This window comes from Aedes albopictus, chromosome 1 (genome assembly GCF_035046485.1).
Source record: "Aedes albopictus strain Foshan chromosome 1, AalbF5, whole genome shotgun sequence".
Taxonomy (NCBI): domain Eukaryota; kingdom Metazoa; phylum Arthropoda; class Insecta; order Diptera; family Culicidae; genus Aedes; species Aedes albopictus.
In genome coordinates, this window is record NC_085136.1 from 277,913,130 (window position 1) to 277,934,521 (window position 21,392).

A 21,392-nucleotide genomic window follows, 5' to 3' on the forward strand; every position below is an offset into this window, starting at 1 on the left:
CTGACTGAGAGAATCTCATACATCCCCCGCCGCAGCCGCACGCCGCCTGGTCCGGTAGCCTCAGGCGCGCAAGTATGATAGTAGATTCGACTACCGCACCGCGCGAGAAGGGAAACCTCCACCGTACTTTCGGGCAGGGAGGAATCTTTTGTGCGCTACACGGTGATGGCGACGAGTAGGTACTTAATGCTTACTGGTGGCGGTTGAACTACGCGCGAAATCTCTCGTCGGGGGCGCGCTCCCGGTCATCATCATCACTGCTGCTGGCTGCTGGCGTTGCTCAACAACAATAACAATCAATTTATCAAGCTCTGCCTGCGCTAGTGTCGCGCGAGATCGTGCAAGGCACAGCAGTTTCGCGAATCCTGCTCGGAAGGCCCTTTCGTCGAAGGGGACTTAGTACGGTGAAGATTGTTGAATGATTCTGGATGTAATCTGGACGTTCTGGACGCGTATTTCCGGCGGTTGTGATCCTGGACGTGAACTAAATTTGATAGTGCTAGAGGTGTGGCGACTAAAAGATTACGATATCGCGTGAAGAAACGAGAATTCAATTAGCATAAGCGTTTGTTGGAAAGTGTGCAAATATTCAATTGAGACAATTGGAACAACCTCTATCTGGCAGTGGGAAAGTGAGTGGAAGGTGTTACAAGTAGGCCTCGCCCGGGAACGTTGAACACTGGAAGATAACTGCAGTGATCTTAAACGTCATGATCATGTAATATGAAAACAAAAATAGTACGAAATTTCGAGAGTAAACATCCATTGATAGACTGTGGTTGGAGAGATATGGAACTGAAGATCGCGAATAATGCACCCAAGAAACGTTCGTCAGATAAAGCGAGCGGCTGTGAGTTGGGGATTGACGAGCGAACAGGTCGACTGCAGTGGTGCCCGGGCTATCGGTTCGCGAAAGTGTTGTTTGTGATACCGGCCGCCATGCTGCCGTTGGCGCTGTTGTTCCTCGTGCTCACTCGGCTGCACGTGGTGGGATCGGTCAACCATTCCCCGTTGACGCGTCACGACGATCATGATCTTCGCTACTATGCTGATCATTCAAATAAGCTGGACGAACTGCAGTGCAAACCAGTGCGAAGTTCGTTATCGGAGGTGTTGGAAGCGGAGGAGCGTGATATCTTGAAGGATGTGAGAACTTCGTTTGTGCCGAGCAGTTCGGTGATTCATTGCGCTCCGGATGATCGATACGATGATCTACACTCGATACCGGACGACGTCGGACGGTCGGATATTGTCAACTTCTTCCGGGCGAAGAGGTTTTCGAATCGGCAAAGGAAAGCGAAGAAGTCTGTTCTACAAAAGATCGCCTGGAGCAGTGACGGCAGCGCGGAGAGTATAAGGTCGGCCCAGGTGGAGATCATGAAGAAATACATGGACCTCAAGACCAGTCCATGTGACGACTTTTATCAGTATGCTTGCGGTAATTGGGATCGCGTTAACCCGATTCCCAAGGACAAAGCCGGATTGGATACGTTCGAGATGCTCCGGGAGAGTCTGGACAGTGTCCTGAAGCACTTGCTGTTGGAGACGAGTGATGGAAGTTTGCTGGAAATCGAAAACTCGTTAGGAACTACTTTGAATCCATTGGAAACTGAGCACCTACGAAGGGTTAGGAAGCGGATCATAAGCAAACGTGACACGTTGAACAAGCTGGTCCGAGAAGCGCAAATCAGGAAAACTAGACGAGAACTAGCGTCTCACGTAGCGCTTGAGAACGCCGTCGAAAACGCGGAAACCAAAGCTCGACATCTTTTCATATCGTGTATGAACTATTCACTCATCGAACAACGAGGCCTTGATCCGTTGTTCAAGCTGATCGACTCTCTCGGTGGATGGCCTGTGCTGAATCCCGATTGGGACGAAGAGAACTTTGATTGGCTCAATCTGACAGCCCAAATTCGCAAGTTCAACAACGACATTCTGATCGTTGAGTGGGTCGGCCCGGACATCAAGAACTCCGACGAAAACATCATCCAGTTTGATCAAACTTCCCTGGGCCTCCCGACTCGTGACTACTTCCTGCAACCGTCCAACAAGAAATACCTGGACGGGTACAAGCAGTTCATGATCGATGTTATTCAGTTGCTTGGGGTCCAACCGGAAATCGCCAACGTCGCAGCCGACGAAATGTTGGACTTTGAAATACAGCTTGCTAACATCACCAGCTCCGTTGAGGAGCGCAACAACGTCTCCGTTCTATACCGGAAGGTCATTCTGGAAAATCTCCACGAGGAAATTCCGGAAATTGATTGGACTCGCTATCTCTCGATTGTCATGGAGAAACCGATCAACAGTTCCGAGTTTGTGGTGATGTTCGCCGTGAACTACATGAAGGATTTGGTACTGCTGATCAACGACACCGAACCGCGCACGGTGGCCAACTACATCCTGTGGAGGTTCGTGAGGCATCGCATCAACAACCTGGACGATCGATTCCTACAAGCCAAGCAAAAGTTCTCCAACGTTCTCTTCGGTCGTGAGAAAAGCCCTCCCAGGTGGAAGAACTGCGTCAATCAGGTCAACGCCAACATGGGAATGGCTGTCGGAGCCATGTTCGTACGCAAATACTTTGACGAAAACAGCAAACGGGATACCCTGGCGATGACCCACGAACTACAGCAGGCGTTCCGTGAAATTCTCAACGAAACCGAGTGGCTAGACTCCCCTACCAAGCACCTGGCGGAAATGAAGGTCAACGCCATGTCCCTCAGAATCGGATACCCTGACTTCATACTCTCCCACAAGGACCTCAACGAGAAGTACGCAGATCTGGAAATCCACCCGGAAAAGTACTTCGAGAACACCCTGAACGTCCTCAGCCATATCCGACGAACGGATCAGAATAAAATCGGCCAAACTGTAAACAAAACTGCTTGGCACACGGCTCCGGCCGTCGTCAATGCCTACTACAGCCGCAACAAGAACCAGATCATGTTCCCGGCCGGCATTCTCCAGCCACCGTTCTACCATCGCTACTTCCCCAAATCGATGAACTACGGCGGTATCGGGGTCGTCATCGGCCACGAGCTTACCCACGGCTTCGACGACAAGGGACGGCTCTTCGATCGTGACGGCAACCTCTACCGCTGGTGGAGCGATCACGCCATCGAGGCTTTCCACGAACGCGCCACCTGCCTCGTCCAGCAATACGGCAAGTACACCATCGACGAGATCGGTGTCCAAATCGACGGCGAAAACACCCAAGGAGAGAACATCGCCGACAACGGCGGCATCAAGCAAGCCTTCCGGGCCTACACCAAGTGGCTCTCGGAGCAGTCCGATCCCCGTGTGCTGGAGCAGGAAACCTTCCCGGAGCTGAACGTCACCAGCGCGCAGCTGTTCTTCCTCAACTTTGCCCAGGTGTGGTGCGGAGCGATGCGACCGGAGGCCACCCGGAACAAGCTGAAAACGGCCGTGCACAGTCCGGGCCGGTTTCGAGTGATCGGAACGTTGTCCAACTCGGAGGATTTCGCCCGAGAGTATGGCTGCCCGGTGGGCAGTGCCATGAACCCGGCCGACAAGTGCAGCGTTTGGTGAGTGCACCACTTGAAGCCGCTTCCAGTGAAAGTCATTCCACTTGTAAATGTAACCGAAATAAACGATATCAGCTAGCTTTAACCGCAAGTAGTTTTATTGCTTAACCCTAATGCCCTTTTGAAGCACGAGTAGGAACTGGTTTTCGATCTTCACAAGTACTTGTTCCTCGTCTAGCTTGCATTATTGCCATTTGATAGGCTTTGACTGGTTGCTTCGGAAGCGATATGGGTTATTTGAATTGCAATTGCATCATTATAATATCTGGATGGATGATACCGCGACACGTGCTTCTGGGTCGTCTCCGTGTAAGTGATGAAATTTTACTGCCGTATGATATCAGATATATCTGATATGATCAGTATACTGATTATACTTAAAAGGATTGATGAGATCAATATGAACTGTTGGCATTTTGCGTTCGTTTTTAATTGGGGATTTATTAAATTATTGACAGCGTTTCTCAAACGTTCCTCAAAACTTCTGTCGTCTAGTCATTTTGATGTATTAGGTGAATTTCTTTTTTTGTTTAATTAAACATTGCCTCATAACATATTTTATCAATATTCTTCCATGTGAAAGTTTGTTGTTCGTTTGTTTATTACCAGGGATTTTAACCTTTTATGGGTCATTCATCCCGTCCATGTGAAAGTATTTTATTTTTATTATTGCAAAAAAGATTTGCAAGCATTTCCTATGAAATTCCCTCACAAACTATTCCTTGGCATTTCTCCAGAAATTCCTCTAGAAAATTCTCAAGAGAGTTTTCTAAAAGTTACTATTTAGGGATTTCTCCAAAACTTCCCTTGGTATTCCTCTAAGGGAAGACCGTTCTCTCAGACATATTACCACTGATCCTTCAGGAATTGTTGCCCGAGCTTTATTTTTTAGCCCTTCTCCAGGATTCTTTAAAGTAATAATTCTAAGAATAGGTACCTGAAAACGGTTTCAGTGATTCTTTGAAAAAATCTTCCAGGACTTTTGTTTTCAAAATTCCTGCTGAACATTCTCTCATATGTTGAAAAATTGCTCAAGAAACTCTTCGAAGCATTTCTCTTGAAGTGTCTCCAGAGATGATTGCTTAATAAATTTCACCAGGGATTTCTTCAAACTCTTCTCAAAAGTGTCCTTTACAATTTTTTCATTGATTTCCACGGAAACTACTAAAAAAATCTACAGAAAATAAAAAGAAAATCGCGTTAAGTACTGTTCCTTTGAATTCCACTAAAAATTTGCATCTTTTGACAGATACGTATTGCGACCTCAACTGTAAGGTCGTATTCAGTGTCTTGTACTTGACTCGACTCGAGTAGTTGACTTAACGCGATTTTCTTTTTATTTACAGATATTCCCCTAACAAGCCCAGGTTAATCATCATCAAATCTACAGAAGTTTTTCTTCTTTTGTCTTTGAGTCAGTGACGTCAAAGGGAGGGGGGATGATAAATAATGTGTGTATTTGATGAAAAAATACCCAAGCAATTGGGCAAAATTGTTAAACTAATCGGATTTGTTAAGAAATTTTCTAACGAGTCCTTTCTTTTTCTTAAAAATTTTAAATTTCTGCAATATTTTATTTGTGCCCGCCCTCAAAATCGTGAATTCTGACCAAAATTATCCGAGCCCCAAATTTGTGTCAGCCTTATTTCCAAATTTCCACCACAAGTTTGTCATAAAATGTTTGAGAAATTCGTTCTGAGACATCTCAGGAAATTCCTTTTGACATTCCTCCACGGATTATTCCAGGAATTTCTCTAGAGATTACTGCGGAATTTGCTTCAGGCGTTTTAGTTTAGGAGCCCTTCCAAAAAAAAAATCTTCTAAAAAAAACAGAGTCTCTGGAGATAGTTTTGGAAAAAATCCTGGAGAAATTTCAGAGGATATGGGGAAAATAATTAAAGAATCCCTGTAGGATTTTTTCGAAGAAATCTCCAGTCTAAACCATAAAGTATTTATACATATTTTGATTTTTTTTTTTCCGGAAGGGAATGTATAAAACAAATATAAAATCTTCAAAATTTCTCAAAAAGCACAATTTTTTGGGTTTTTTGTTGAATCAATGAAAAATCCAGGGATCTCAGGATTACCGGTGTATTTTGTCCTGAATCCCAGAACAAGAAAATAGGCCGGGAAATGGACACTCTATTTTCTTATGGGGAGTGCAACAATAAGGGAGTTTTAAGGAGAGAAACAAATGGCGATTTACCCTATCAATCATATTGTTTTTCCAAAATTTTTGGTGCAGGATGTTCTAGGATGTGATTGATTGATTTAGCTATATTATCTATATTAGAGTGGGTCAACGTTGTATGGAGAAACTTTAAATTTGATCGTATCAACCCGGAACAAAGCTTTTCCAATCTATATTTGCGTCCAAAACAACTGTGCAGAATTTGAGAGCGATTGGTTGCGTCCCCGTATTCCGCATTGCGATTGAAATTTGTATGGAAGTTAGTATGGGAAAACGTACTTTTTTGCATTTTACTCATAAGTTGAATTCTTTTGCCTAACACCATAAAACTAATGACGTTAAAATATAGCTTAGGATCTGCCGAAAAACTTTGCCGAAGACCGCAAAGTGATCCGACGCTTGTGAAAAAAGTTATTCGCCTGGTAACTTAGGCCAAAACTTGAGATTTTATTATTGATATTATTCCTTTACATGTTAAATGTTAAGCACCACCGGGCAATCTGTACGTTATAACTTTTTTCACCAGTGTCGGATCACTTTGTGGTCTTCGGCAAAGTTTTCCGGCATATCCTAGGCTATACTTCAACGTCATTAATTTGATCGTTTTAGACGAAAAATTTCAATTTATGAGAAAAATGCAAAAAAGCACGTTTTCCCATACTAAATTCCATACAAATTTCAATCGCAATGCGGAATACGGGGAAGCAACCAATCGCTCCCAAATTTTGCACAGTTGTTTTGGACGCTAAAAGGAATCGAAAAAGCTTTGTTCCAAAAAATCGACTTTGTTGACCCAGTCTAATCTATATATATATTATATATATATATATATATATATATATATATATATATATATATATATATATATATATATATATATATATATATATATATATATATATATATATATATATATATATATATTATATTATATATATATTATATTATATTGTATATTATAGAGAATTTCAGCCCTTGGCTAGGCCCTTGGCTTCTAGGATGTGAATGATGTCTCCGATCCAAAAACCAAATTACTCTTATTTTCCACAATAGAGGAGTTTTCAATAACTTAATCACTTTTATTAAATGGGTGATTTTATACAGCTAATTTTAATTTGGGTCCATATATGACCCCTCCGCTCTCAAAGAGTTAATCATCATTTTCAAAATTTCTCGTATAAATTATGCCCTCACCACAAAACATTTGATTTGTTTTGGAGGAGAAACACTCAAATGCCCTTTTATGCGTAAAAATAAGTTGATACGTGTGAAAGCCTATCACCGTTTTGCTATCCAGATAACCAATAAGCAGTTAAAATGGCATTAATTCGGCACTATATTCGCCTTTACAGCAAGTCAATAAATGCTTATCTGCCGTGTATGCGCCATTAGTGCTAATTAAATGCGGGTTTTGGCCCAATATACGGCTGGTTAAATGCTTATCCTTCCTATACAACCAAGTCCCCCCCCCCCTTGTCAAAAATAAAAACAAATATTTTGCCCTGTCCATTTTACGGCTTCCCCCGTTGAACTTTTGAGGCGGCCTCAACTGCTGTTGCTGTTTTTTGCTGCTTTCGGCCAAATTGGGATTCTATCCCTCGATCCTCGGGTTGACGATGATGCTGAACCGCGCTACAGGGTAAGCTATACATGATCAGATAAAGCGCATTGGATTTTTGATCTATTTAAGGCATGAGTATTACACCGGCAGTTACTTCATTATGTTATGAGCTCGGTAGGTGCTGGTAATGAAATCGGTCATAGGAAACCAATCATGGAATTAATTTGCCAAAGCTTGTTTTCCCATTGATTTTCTTGGTTGTGACATATCGAACTCCGAAAGTTCACGTCCAACTGACTGGACGGTAACATGCGAATAATGATGGCTTCTACAGTCATGGCACGTAAATTAGGAAGTGGAAATGTGTTGTGGTTTTAGCATCACTCATCTCTCTTAGCAGTTTCATGGCAATTAAGTAGCAGTTATGGATGCCTGTTTACCAAAACATATCGTGCATTTGAAATGCTACGAAACTGCTGTCAGATTATAAGTAGCATTTGAATTGTTAATCTAGGGCAGTATAACAGTCGAACTGATGATGATACGGCAGTGAGCAAGCCGAATGCAGATATAAAACAGAAATACGGGTTATTCAAATGCTTGTTGGTTACCTGGGTGATAGAAGTTGTAGGCATTCGTGGTACAACTAACAAGGTTCATGGCAAGGTCACGGTGACTGGTCGGTCCCGTATCTCCGATTTCGCCAAGGGTATGGATTTTTATGTGTTGCCTAAACTTTCTGCTCAACCAGGAATAGCGTCCGTTGACCCCAACGACTGGAACCTACCAGCTGGCATTGAATAAGCGGACAAACACTTTCTCATGTCTGAAGCGATCGATCTGGTGGTAGGAGCCGAGTTCTTTTTCGATGTGTCCGTTACCGGTCGGTGCATGAGTCTGAGTGACCATTTGCCTCTTTTAGTCGATTCTGTTTTCGGATGGTCTATTGCGGGTAGGGGGGAGACTTGGGAAGTCGGTAGAGTGTGAGGATGCGAATCACCCAATTGTGCTACCTGTTCGTCATAGTCTAACAAAACTAATAATTCGGCATTATCATTTGAAACTGCTGCACGCTGGACCGCAACTCATATTGAGCACAGTTCGGTGGTAATCCGAGATGATAATCAGCCACCAACACGCTGGAGAATGGCCCGTATTTATACTGTAGGTACATCCGGGGGACGACACGTTGTTAGAGTTGCCAAACTCAAAACGGCCGATGGCTTCATCAAGAGACCTGTAACCAAAATTTGTATCCTGCCGGTGGCCAATCCAGCGGAAACAGAAGCAGCAGATCCGAAGGAAAGTTCGGAAACTCCGGCTGTTTCAAGGGAGGGGAGGATGTTAGAGACACCTTAACATTTTTCCCATAGTCGGTGCTTACGGTACTCGCTATCAACTGGAGTCTGCGTTCACGAACTATCGTGTAAGAATTCTTTTGTAAGAACTTTTGCCATAAGAACGTTACTCTGTAACTAGCAAGCCATGTGAACGATTGTGTAGAAGAAGTTTTAAGTTAGATTAAATAAATGTAGTATGTAGTTTTGTGTTTTAAATAAAGTCTTTTCGAAGTATGTGATTGTTAGTGATTAAAACGAGTGTATTTTGTGCCACATCGAATGCCACTGAATTTCCGAACAGTTTGGATCACTTTTAACATTCTCTAAGATATGAACAACTTTTCCACATCCATAAAAGAAGGCTATTCAAATTTTACTGAAATGTTTGATGCCTCATCAGAAAGCATTTGATTTGTTTTGGAGCATAATCACCAAATGTCCGTTCAGTTATATCGTAATCGTACACACAAAAATAATTTGATACGTGTGACAGTCGATCACCGTTTTGCTAGACGATTCCACAGAGTCATAAATCTTCGTTAAAGTATTATTAATTTTTATTAACTGAAAATTACTTGCCTGCAATCAATGCTAATAAACGATGCGGCAGCGTGCGTTGAGCTAGTCATCTCACGGATGATGGTTGCTAAGTTATCTTCAGTACCAATCCCAATAGACGCAGTTGGGGCGCCATCGACCAGCACTCTCTGTGCAGAAGATTCACCATTTGCTGGAGCTGGTGTGAACGTTTTCGCAACCTATGAATCCCAAATGAGCTCGGAAGAAGATGGCTTTATTCGCTGCTCGCACACGCCCATTGGTATTCCCAATTAGGTGCTTACCCGAGGAGTAGTCGTAAAATGGCTATAAAAGCCATAAAATGCAGAATAAGCGCAGCCCCTCGATTAATGGTTGTGGAGCGTGGGAAAATTTAATGAGGATTTAAAATAAATCAGTGATCAATTGAAGCAAAAAAAAGATTACGGTTTGACTGTATTGGTCAGGCTGGCACCGGAAGTCCACTCCGGGACGCGATCCCACTACTGCTTACCGCGGAGACTTTTAGCTGCTGGTTTTCACCCCTCGCTCGGTTCATCTCTCTTTAGCCAACCTGAATGCATCGGGCTCCCCCATTGCACCCATATTGACGGTCAGCTTAGTGCGGACGTCCCGTCAACATGGACTTACCCGGCACACAGTGGACCCCAACCTCAAATCAGTCCGTAACCCGACCCGTGGGTAGCCACGTTACAGGAGACGCCACGCTCCCAGTCGAAGGCGAGCGGTTCGGTTGGCGAACGGCTCTCGCTGCGCTGTGGCAGTAAAGCGAGGCAGGCAAAAATTGCAAGGTGTTAGTGATAACGATGGTTGGCTTTTCTATTTATAGCTGTCCCCATAAAACTGCTACCTAGTAGCTTGAGCTTTTGTACACAACGGAAGCTTTCTTATTTTTGGCGATTTCGTTGGACAGTCGCTTTCACAGCACTGCATTGAATGAACCGTTCCCCCTTCCGTAGAAGGTCATCGCCCGTGCTGCGGTAGAAAAAGAAGTTACCTTTATACCTAACTGAAACAACCCGCGTCAAATCGCTATCTATTGTAAAACAATCAAACGTCCGTCCACCTGAACGAAACCAAACGGAAGAGGAGCCACCAAGGCGACATGATGTCCACATCCATTCTAACGCATTTGCGCCGCCGCCCGCCGCCAAGTCGCAAAGCCGCGTGGCTCGCTCAACCCGAGAAGGGTTCTTCTTACGTCGGCCACCAACCGGCATCGACGTTCTGTTCGGGCTACGTCGTAGAACGTGAGGTTGTTGTCCGGTTGTTGCGTAAGGAAGTTGCCGGGACGTGCCTTCGATCGCTGATGGATGGCCATAGCCATTGACCAAACTAATGCCGCGTGCGTTAGAAAACATCGATTGTGGCGGGCGCGGGTTAGTTAGTTGGCCGCGGTGTGATGTTGACTTATTCTTTCTCTTGTTTCCAACAGATTAATTTGTAGTTATAAGCCAATTGAAATTATCGCTTGCCATACTGGTCGGCCTGTGAAGGTGGTCGTCGGTCCGTGATGCCCAGGTTGGTTGCGCCACGATCGTAACCAACCACGATTGAGTAAGGGATACTCGTCGAACGCGTGCTGTTTAGTATGCCGTTTTAGAAGTTGAGCGGTGCTTCCTGTTTTGTGCCGATTTTATGTCGCTTCAATCCGTCAGACGTGGTGCAAAAATATTAGATATTGGGTTGCAGTACCATTGGTAATCCTATGATCCCAAATTGGCTCCAAGTATAACTCCGTATTCTGAATCTGCACGCCTAAGTGGGCAGAAATCGAAACACTCATAGTTAGGTTCAATGCAAGGATTTGGAGAAAAATCGTTTTTTGCTTGCTCCAATAAAAGTTTTAGCTGAAATGATAATACATACATATTGTCTATTACAGGTATACAGTGATAGACATTCGTTTAGCCGAGGCCCAAAAATTTTCAAAAAAGTGTTAGGAAAATCATACAAAAGATTTTATGATAGAACTTTTTTATCGCAGTGATACTATATCTAGTACTCTTTTATGAAAAGCTGATACACTGAAATAAATTTTGTTGTAGTTTCCACCAAATCCATGGTAAAATTAAGAACTGTACCAACAATTTTCAACCGAATGCAAAATTCTGTTAATTGTACTGAAACATTGTCAATATTACCATGCATGCAGTACCGTTGACTGAAAATATTCTTGGTTCTACTATTTGGGCATTGAAATTTCGACCATGCCGACTTGAGTGTTGCGCGTCTCTGATAAACATGGTCGAAATTACAATGCCCATATAGTAGAACCAAGAATATTTTCAGTCAACGGTACTGCATGCATGGTAATATTGACAATGTTTCAGTACAATTAACAGAATTTTGCATTCGGTTGAAAATTGTTGGTACAGTTCTTAATTTTACCATGGATTCGGTGGAAACTACAACAAAATTTATTTCAGTGTACATCACACTTACATATACACTGAAACAAAAACGAGGGTAAAAATCCTTCAAATGTGTTTTTTTTTGCCTAGACATTCGTTTAGCCGAGGTCAATGAAAAATTGGTTTTCAATATTTTTTTTGTAAGTTCCTGAGTATATTTCAAGGAAATACTCCAAGGCATTTAGTTTATGACGTGTTAGTAAAATAATTGACCTTGAAAGTTTATTTATTTGTGAAATTCAAAGAAATATTACAAAACTTGTCTCGATAAGGAGAAAAGATGATAAATAAATTTATTTAAGGAAAATGCTTACTGCAAATACTCTAATGAAAGCAAGATTATTTTTATTTCCAACGTCTTCAACAATGTTGTACAGACTGACTTATATCTAGTTATAACAAAAAAAAAAACATTACAATGGCATGTTATACAGCAAACAAAGGGAACAATTTGATAAGTAATACACAAGCATAATCGAAGTACATCAACACATAATTAAGTAAACAGTACAGCAGGTCTAACAGTTCATTTATGGTTTCCACTCGCTTCTATGCCGATGCTGAAATTCCCGAAACTTAATTTCGTCTGGCCAGGTTGACACCCGCAAAGCATTATCCTTCCACTTCCATTTCAAAACAACTAGGAACGAAATGTAGTCCAAAACTCTCCAGTTTGATCGGTTTGATACTAATTTAACAACGTTCAAGCAATCTCCAGTTGGTGCTCCTAGGCATCGATAGACCAGTGCTTCAAACCTTGCTGCTATTACTGTAGATGTCCTCTCCTAGATGATTGTTGCTGCTGTTGCTGTTGTTGCTGCTTCTGCTACTGTTGCTGAGATTTACATGCTTTCGAATTCTGGTGAATTTGATTAGTTTAGTTTTCTTTTCTCCTTTTTATTGTCACCGTTATTATTCTCCATTAAGAACTGTTAATTTGCACTTCTTTTGTATTTTGTGTTTTTATTGTTCCATCGTCAATGAACATTAGACGCAAAAATTGTAATGAGCATATTTTTAGTTAGTAGTTTTGTTTCCTTTGACTTTAATACTGCACATCGTTTGGGTTTGATGGGGGGACCAGTTCTGAAACTTCAATCGTTCATCAATCTGGATAATGGCTAACTTTTCCATTGATAATGCTTCTTCAAACAATGTTATACCACGAATTGTTCTCAATGCTGCATTGAAACATGATTATTTGAATATTTGTCACATTAATGTCCAAAGTTTAACCGCTCGAAACTTCTCGAAATTTCATGAACTTAAGCTGAACTTTGAAAATAGTAAAGCTGATATCATTTGTTTTACCGAAATATGGCTGAACAATACAATTACTAACGCAATGATTAGTTTGGAAGGCTACAAAATCATTCGGAACGATAGAAATAGACATGGTGGAGGTGTTTGTATTTATTTAAGGAACAATTTTTCTTATAAAGTAGTGTCTTTGTCGCAGAGTTCTGCTGATGGTGTCTATGGTACAGAGTATCTCAATATTGAAATTAATGTTGGGTACGATAAGGTATTTCTTGGAGTAGTTTACAATCCCCCGGGCGTCGATAGCACTGACGTTTTAAATGACATTTTGGAACACTGCACTCTTAACTATGATTGCTCATTCTTTCTTGGGGACTTCAATACGGATTTGCTAAGATTTTCTTCTCACGCTCGCAGATTTAAAGATATGTTAAACGCTATGTCTTATATGTGTATCAACTCTGAACCAACTCATTTTCTTCGAACCGGATGTTCTCTGCCTGACCTCTTTATTATCGATGCACATGACGTTGTTGCTAAACAGGATCAGCTTTCTATGCCTGGTGTATCAAATCATAATTTATTGTTCTGTTCTTTGCGTTTATCATTCAACATAAAGGAAGATATTGTTTTCTACCGTGATTACGTGAATTTTGATTCTATGGCGTTACTTGAGGGTTTCCATAATATTGACTGGAATATTTTCTTTTGCATGGACGATCCCGATGAAATGATTAATTTCATTAATTAATTTCTTAAACTATATGATGAGCATATACCGTTGCGTTGCAAAAAGAAAAATAAAACCCCTTGGTTTTATAACGATATTTCCTAAGCAATAATTAATAGAAACCTGGCATACGCTAAATGGAAAAGATCAAAAACTGAAATGGATAAAAGTGCTTATAAACGTCTCCGGAATTATGTGAATGATTTAATAAAACAAGCAAAAATTAATTATGATAAGTAACATTTGAATGTGAACTTACCTAACAAACAATTATGGAATAATATAAAAAAATGGGTATTTCGAAAGATTCTAGTTTTCCAGATCAAGATGATTTAAATGCAAATCAAATAAATGGATATTTTGTTTCTAATTTTACCTCCGATACCTAAACAGTTCCTCTATTTGGTCCTTTCGATGGATTTAAATTTAATTCCTTTCAAAAGAGTGACATCGTTAATTCTATTTTTTCTATTAAGTCCAACGCTGTTGGTTTGGACAACATTCCCATTAGGTTCATTAAAATTCTTTTACCACTTGCATTACCTGTTTATAAGTTTTTATTCAATTGCATAATTAACACCTCTATTTTCCACGTGCTTGGAAATCCTCCAAAATAATTCCGACTAAAAAGAAAGCTAATAGTTCTTCGGTCTCCAACCTGCGTCCAATAAGCATTTTATGTTCATTATCAAAAGTTTTTGAAAAACTTTTAAAATCCCAAATAACCAAGTTTATTGTTGATCATGATCTTCTGTATCCTTATCAATCAGGATTACGTTGTAGGCATAGTACAAACACCGCGTTGATTAAAGTTCATGATGATATTGCATGTACCATTGACCGCAAAGGGATAGCTATCCTACTGCTCATAGATTTTGCTAAAGCCTTCGATCGAGTTTCACACTCTAAACTGGTGAAGAATTTATTGAATAAATTTAATTTTACTTTGCCTTCTGCTAAATTAATTGAATCATATTTAAGCGATCGCCAACAAGCTGTGTTGCATAATGGGATCCTATCTGAATTTAGATCTATCAAGTCTGGCGTACCTCAAGGGTCTGTTCTAGGGCCACTTTTGTTTTCTTTATTCATTAATGACTTGCCTGCAAATCTAGAATTTTGTTCTATTCATATGTTTGCCGATGATATGCAAATATACCTGTGTACCTCTGGTAATGTTGATGTGAATGATATGGCTAGAAAAATTAATCATGACCTCAATAACATATTGAGATGGTCACAAAGAAATCTTTTAGCTGTAAATCCCTCGAAAACCAAAGCTATGCTTATTACTAAGCTCAAGAACCCACCTCAAATACCATTAATTTTCTTCGATGGGGAAAGAGTTGAGTTTTTTGATAAATTGGAAAATCTAGGAGTTGTATTCACTTCTAGTTTACATTGGGATGCTTTTTTTAACTCGCAGTGTGGAAAGATTTATGGAACATTAAAAAAACTGAATTTGGTTACCAGACACCTTGACAGCTCCATGAAAATCAATTTATTTAAATCCTTAATTTTGCCACATTTTATCTACGGGAATTTTGTGTATAGTAATGCATCAGCTGCTTCTCTTAATAGACTCCGAGTGGCACTTAAGACCTGTGTTAGATATGCTTTTAATCTTTCAAGGTACTCTCACGTTTCCCATTTGCAAAATGTTTACTAGGTTGCCAGTTTTCAAAATTTTATAATTATAGATCATGTTTGCACATTTTTACAATTCTTAAAAATAAGACACCATACTATCTTTATCCCTTTCGTGACGGAGCGAAAAAAAGTCAAATCTCCATACAAATTGCTCAACTTTGGCTCTCCAGAACTCTTAGATTTCCCAAAAAAAGCAATAATTATTTTTCCTCATTTGAAAGAACTACTCTTTATCTTTTGATTTCTAGCGTTGACTACGTAGATAAATGGGAAATAAAAAATATGCGACAGATAAAACTTTTTCATGTTTTACCGTTTTTGCCCAGTTTTTGTTTACCATGTTGTGGTAAATTTTACAGGCAACGTAAACAAAAGTTTGTTTTCACGCATACAAGTATAAGTAATGACTGAATTAGTGGAACAATTTACATCATATAAAACAAAGTCTAAACAGATAAAAAAAAAATGCAAAACTGTTACCGCTCAACAGCACAATTGTGTTGGTTCGTCACGAAAGGGTTATAATAAGCTTCAGTTTATGAGGAATACGAGAACTATGAGCCTAATAATACCCCAGCATTCAACTTCATACTATGGTCAATCCTTGTTTGTGAGAGGCATTTGTTATTGGAATCGTTTATCTCCTAATCTTAAGTCATCATCTTCTATATCCGCTTTCAGAAAGGGTCTTCTTGAAGAACTTGAACGTGTGCAGTAAAAGAGTTTTAGGAATCGGGTTCAGGAACATAAATTATTCAAAGCGTAGTCATAAAATAATTTACATCTCTTTGTAACATTTAAAAAAGGGTTAACCTTACGCTACATGAATTTCAATAAAGAAATAATAATAATAATAATAATGTCTCGTTCTGATGTGGCATTGTCTATATTAGTTAGCAGAAGCGAAAAAGAGCGATTGTTTGACTCGGTCTGCGTACTCGGCATACTGTCGTCGATTCGATCACCTTTCGTACCGTTAACGTCATCTTTTGTTTTACAATTCGCACTATTTGATGATATGGGAGTCGAATGACGGCAAGGTTCACTAGTCGAAAGCGTATCATTTGCAATCAATTTTTGCAGACTGTCCTCGATACGACATACTTGGGTCTTCAAGTCGGCAATTTTAGAGTGAATGAGGCTTGTATCATTTGTCGTCGGGGATTTCAGATGAGATGTTTTCCACTCTTTGAAAGCCGGTGAACATTCTTCGCACATCCACATTAGCCCTCGCGATAAGCCTCGTAGGTCTTCTTTACCAATATCAACGCATGATATATGGAAAGCATTTCCACACGGTCCTGCATACACCAGATATAGTCCAAGCACTGTGTAAATGCAGATGGAACATTTCTTGCATTTCACCATTTCATCGCAAATCTTTGAGTTTTTTCCGGTCATTTAATTGCGAATTTCACAACTTTCTCAACGAAACACGTCGGAATATGTAGTAATTCTACAACGAAAAGCTATTACGGTAATATTTTCGTCAAAACACCCGAAAAAAACAGCGAATATTTGCAGTGCGGAAGAAACCAGCGATACAACAGTTCGACACAACACAAACACGCGTGATGTTTTAAAATACGAGATAGAATTATTGTTGGCAATGTTTCAATTATCCCTTTCGTGACGAACCAGCACAATTGTGCTGTTGAGCGATAACAGTATTGCATATTTTTTTCATCTGTTTAATCTTTGTTTTATGTGATGTAAATTGTTTCAGTAATTGAGTCATTACTTATACTTGTAGTGTGCAAACAAACTTTTGTTTACGTTGTCTCTGAGATTTACCACGACAAGTTAAACAAAAATTGGACAAAACCCGTAAAACATGAAAAAGTTTTATCTGTCGCATATTTTTAAATTCTTTTTTATCTAGTTAGTCACAGCTAGAAATCGAAAGACAAAGAGTGGTTCTTTCAAATGAGGGAAAATAATTGTTGTTTTGTGGAAAACCTAAGAGTTCTGGAGAGCCGAAATTGAGTAATTTGTATGGAGATTTCACTTTTTTGCGCTCCGTCCCGAAAGGGTTATTGCATAAAATGTCGTGAGAAAATTAAGTATATAGGTTTTCGGTTGGTTAAACATCAAAATGGAATTGATAAAAGCTAAAATAAAAAATTCTGTGTAGAAATAAAGACGTATCCTAATGCCTCTGAAGTATAACTGAATGATGCTAGGCATTACTAAACGAATTAGAAGACTGCCAAGCGAAATAGCTGCAAGAAGAGTTGGAACTTTTGACCCTGTTTATTTTAAAGCTGATGTTTAAACAAAACATTGGCTCATTTCATTCAAGCTGAAGAAATACATTATAAATGCGTCTTAGATTTAAACCACATTGACTTTAAATATGATTTAAATGAAAAGAACGTCTATATTATGAAACAACTAGTGCATGCTAGAAATTTGAATACTTTGGGTGCCATTTCTTAAAATGCGAGGCGTCCAATGTATGTATGTTTCAGCCAGCATACAGTCCAGAAGATATTGGGAGCTATTTGCAGACGTAATAGTAGTAAACGCTGTGATTTATGCTAGTGATACTATCATATTTCATCAAAACAATAATTTTGTTTTTATTTTTCTGTTTAAAACTTCATTATTCGTAGATTTTCAACCTGCACTCGTCATGATACTTTTATTAGAATCTTTTGAAACACTTCCGATGAAAATAACTACAACAAATCTCAATTTGGAAAAAGTTTCAAAATTATATCATATTTATATGAGATGCATGTAAAATTAATATGGCAACACTTCCGAAAACGATCTAATTCATGATTTACAAGTCGATCTATAATGCAGGTCACCATAAAAAAATATTGTTTTGAATATTTTGCGAAATATGATGGTTTTTTTTAAGGAATTCTAAAAAATATACAATTCGGCTAAATGAATGTCTAGGCAAATTTTCTATTTTTCTTGTACTTTACGGCCAGACAAAAAATAATATATTGTTTCATCCCGTTGACTAATGCAAATTACCTAGAAGATCCTCCAAAAATTAAAAAAAAAACATAAAAATATTACAGTTGCGACAAAAATAGAAAAAAAAATATGCATCGGCTTAACGAATTTCTACCACTGTACCTTGATTTATTGGACATTTCAATATTAGAAATGTCTATAAAATCGAATTTTACACAAAATCGAAGTTTTTTTTTAATTTACATAAAAACTGGCATTAAAACTGCGTTTTCGATCAAAGGCTCAAAATTTTTGGCAGATATGAGTAATTCTCGCTAAAAAAAACAAATTAATCACTATCTTGCTTGCTTGTTACGATCGAAATCTTTGTCTATTTGAACATGAACATACACAATAACGTTATTTGCCTAAAAAGTCCAAAAAATTAAGTCATTCGGGGATTTCTTTGAAAATGCCTCCGAGGATTAACACTGGAATTTCTTTATGAATTGCTTCAGAAATTCCTCCAACTATCCTTCGGAAGTTAAGCGATTCGTGACAAGCACTTAATAGAGCGTGGTTTTTGGATGTGTTGTGTATGCCGAACGATCTTTCTGTACGAGTAGTGTAGGTTTGTACCACTATCTGCCCGATCGCTTTTTCTTGCAATTCTGCGGTGTGAAATCAAAGTAAATGAACCCAGAGTTTTCAACTTTATTACGACGATCTCCGAAGAAAACTTCCCAAATCAAATGATGACTATTTAATAAAATCTTCCATGTACATCCTCCAGAAGTGTCACAAAGAATTCGTTTATGAAATCTGGCATGAATTGCTTCGCCAAATCTTCCATGATTTTTAACAAATCATTTCAGAGATTGTTTGAGAAAACTCGTTCAGGATTTATTTACTTCAGAATTTATTCAGAAATTTCTTTAGAAATTCGTTTGGAGAATCTATTGGAGATTTCTCTAGAAAATCTACCAAAAAATTCTACAGAAATTTTTCTACAAAATGTTTCTCAAAAAAAATATTTTGGAAATTTGTTCGAGAATTCGGCTAAAAAATCCCTCAAAGATTCTACAAGTTCCACAAAGAATTCTTTCAAAGCATATTGCATGATTTACTTATGATATTCCAAATTTTAAAAAATACCCGCAGGAACTCCTCCAGGGATTCCTTCAAAAATTCGTCCAGCGATTGCTTCAGAAATTTCGCAAATGGTACGTCTGTTTGTCTGTGCTTTGGACTTCGCAGAACTCTACGATCGAATAAAGTTCGCCGTAACACGAAGTTAACTATCTATGTACAAAACGCTGATTAGACCGGTCGTCCTCTATGGTCTCGAAACATGGAATCTACGTGCAGAGGACCAACGCGCCCTTGAAGTTTTCGAACGGAAGGTGTTGCGTACCACGGTTCAGTGCAGATGGAAGACTTGGAGAAGGCGAATGAACCACGAGCTGCATCAGGTGCTGAGAGAACCAACCATCGTCCACACCGCGAAAATCGGGAGGTGGAGGTGGTTGGGTCACGTCATCAGGATGTCGGATAGCAACCCGACTAAAATGGTTCTCGACAGTCATCCGACTGGCACAAGAAGACGCGGAGCGCAGCGAGCTAGATGGGTCGATCGGGTGGAGGACGATCTGCGGTCTCTTCGCAGAGTGCAAAACTGGAGATAAACAGCTGTGGATCGAGTGGAATGGAGACGGCTAGCAGAGGCCACCCCGGCCTTAGCCTAAACGACGCGACGCATGATTTCGCATTAGGGTAAGAAATCAAACTTTGAACTAGTCAAATTGTAATCTTAATTTGAACCATTTCGAAATTCATTAAAACGACGAACTATTTAAGCAAATATTGTCCCGAAAAAGATGTTAAACAGCTTTCCGTAATATAACCTGATAACATGAACTTTAAAAGCATTGAAAAAAGCGTTTTTGTCATGGAAAACAGGCAATTGAAAAATCACTGTGATTTCACCCATTTCCTCCCAAAGAAAGTACATTTTAGGTGCACTCGTACAGCACATGCATTGTATCACACGCAATATGTGTACACGTCAAATGAAAGCTTATTTATCGTAGAGTTGACCAACCGAATAATATTCCGCATTATTTGTCATTAAATTATCAAATTTAAGTAATTCCTTCTTGGAGAATGTTATCTTAAGTTGAACCATTAGTAATCTAAATTTGAACTAGTAAACGGGGGAAAGCTTCCAGTGTTGGCCGACAGACTGCGCTAGTGGTTGTTTTGTTTACTCTTGGGTGATGAAAAATTCCAAATTTAGTTTACAAGTTTCTGAAGAGTTTAGAACATTCTTAGTTGAAATGCCACTGCCTAATGAAAAATAGTAATGGGAATTAGCAGATCAATGTGTTTTTCTATTGTTCAGCACGAAATTGGCTGTTGTGGGAGATGCTCGAGCTTAGGGTTACCATACGTACTCTTTTAAGAGTACATGTACTCTTTTTCAGCAAAAAAAAATGGGCGTACTATTCTTTTTAGTAAAATGGGCCCAATTGTACTCTTTTTTTGCAAAATTACGTTTTTCTGATAAAATTTACATATCAATCAAAATAACCTTACAAATAGTAAAAAAATCAGTATGCTACAAATTAGAATCACTTAACCACCCCCACCAACTCGTTTCATTCCTATTTAAGCAAACATTTCGATTGGTCTTATCTGCAGGAGAAAGGCCATCTTTATTTTCCCTTTCTTCCATCGAAATCACAACCTCGCGTGTCATGCCTCGAGCGGAAATTATCTTCCTCTGATGATGATTTTCTCGAATGTTTATTCAGTACACACTTCCCCGGATGTGTGGATATTGAACCTGATACATATTGGTTGAATCGCATTGCTATTTTTTTTTTTTTTTTGTTAAATCTCCAAAATGTGAATACTTTACATGTTTCGATAAAACTGCTTGCATGCAGCCTTGCTATTCCCGAATCTTGGCGGGAATAGACTGTCAAGATTGTTCCGGGAGTGGATAGTTCATCGTATGAAGATCAGACCTACCAACTTGACTTCTTTCTTCTGAAATGATTAGAACGCTTTGTCGAGCGATATTTTTCTGGCAAACATGCCTCTTCATGGAAACCAACATGTTTACCTAGGACCGTGACGTACTTAATGGATGCTCCTCACTGGAACCCTACTGTGGTAAGGGATGCAATACTGTTTCCTCTCAGTGTGGCAACTGTCGTGAA

General features: G+C 39.5%; 2 protein-coding genes across 2 annotated transcripts in view; both read left to right on the forward strand.

Annotated features, from left to right (window-relative positions):
* Positions 1-21,392, forward strand: part of LOC109412587 (L-dopachrome tautomerase yellow-f2) — a 439,236-nt gene that overhangs the window by 213,271 nt on the left and 204,573 nt on the right. The window lies entirely within an intron of this gene.
* On the forward strand, positions 163-3,638 carry LOC109412592 (neprilysin-4-like). Its single transcript, XM_029860236.2, has one exon. The coding sequence runs from the start codon at positions 724-726 to the stop codon at positions 3,553-3,555; it is 2,832 nt and encodes a 943-aa protein (XP_029716096.2). The 5' UTR covers positions 163-723; the 3' UTR covers positions 3,556-3,638.

Excerpts from the sequence above, each read along its gene's own strand:
- LOC109412592 (XM_029860236.2), top strand. The coding sequence starts at position 724 with ATGAAAACAAAAATAGTACGAAATTTCGAGAGTAAACATCCATTGATA.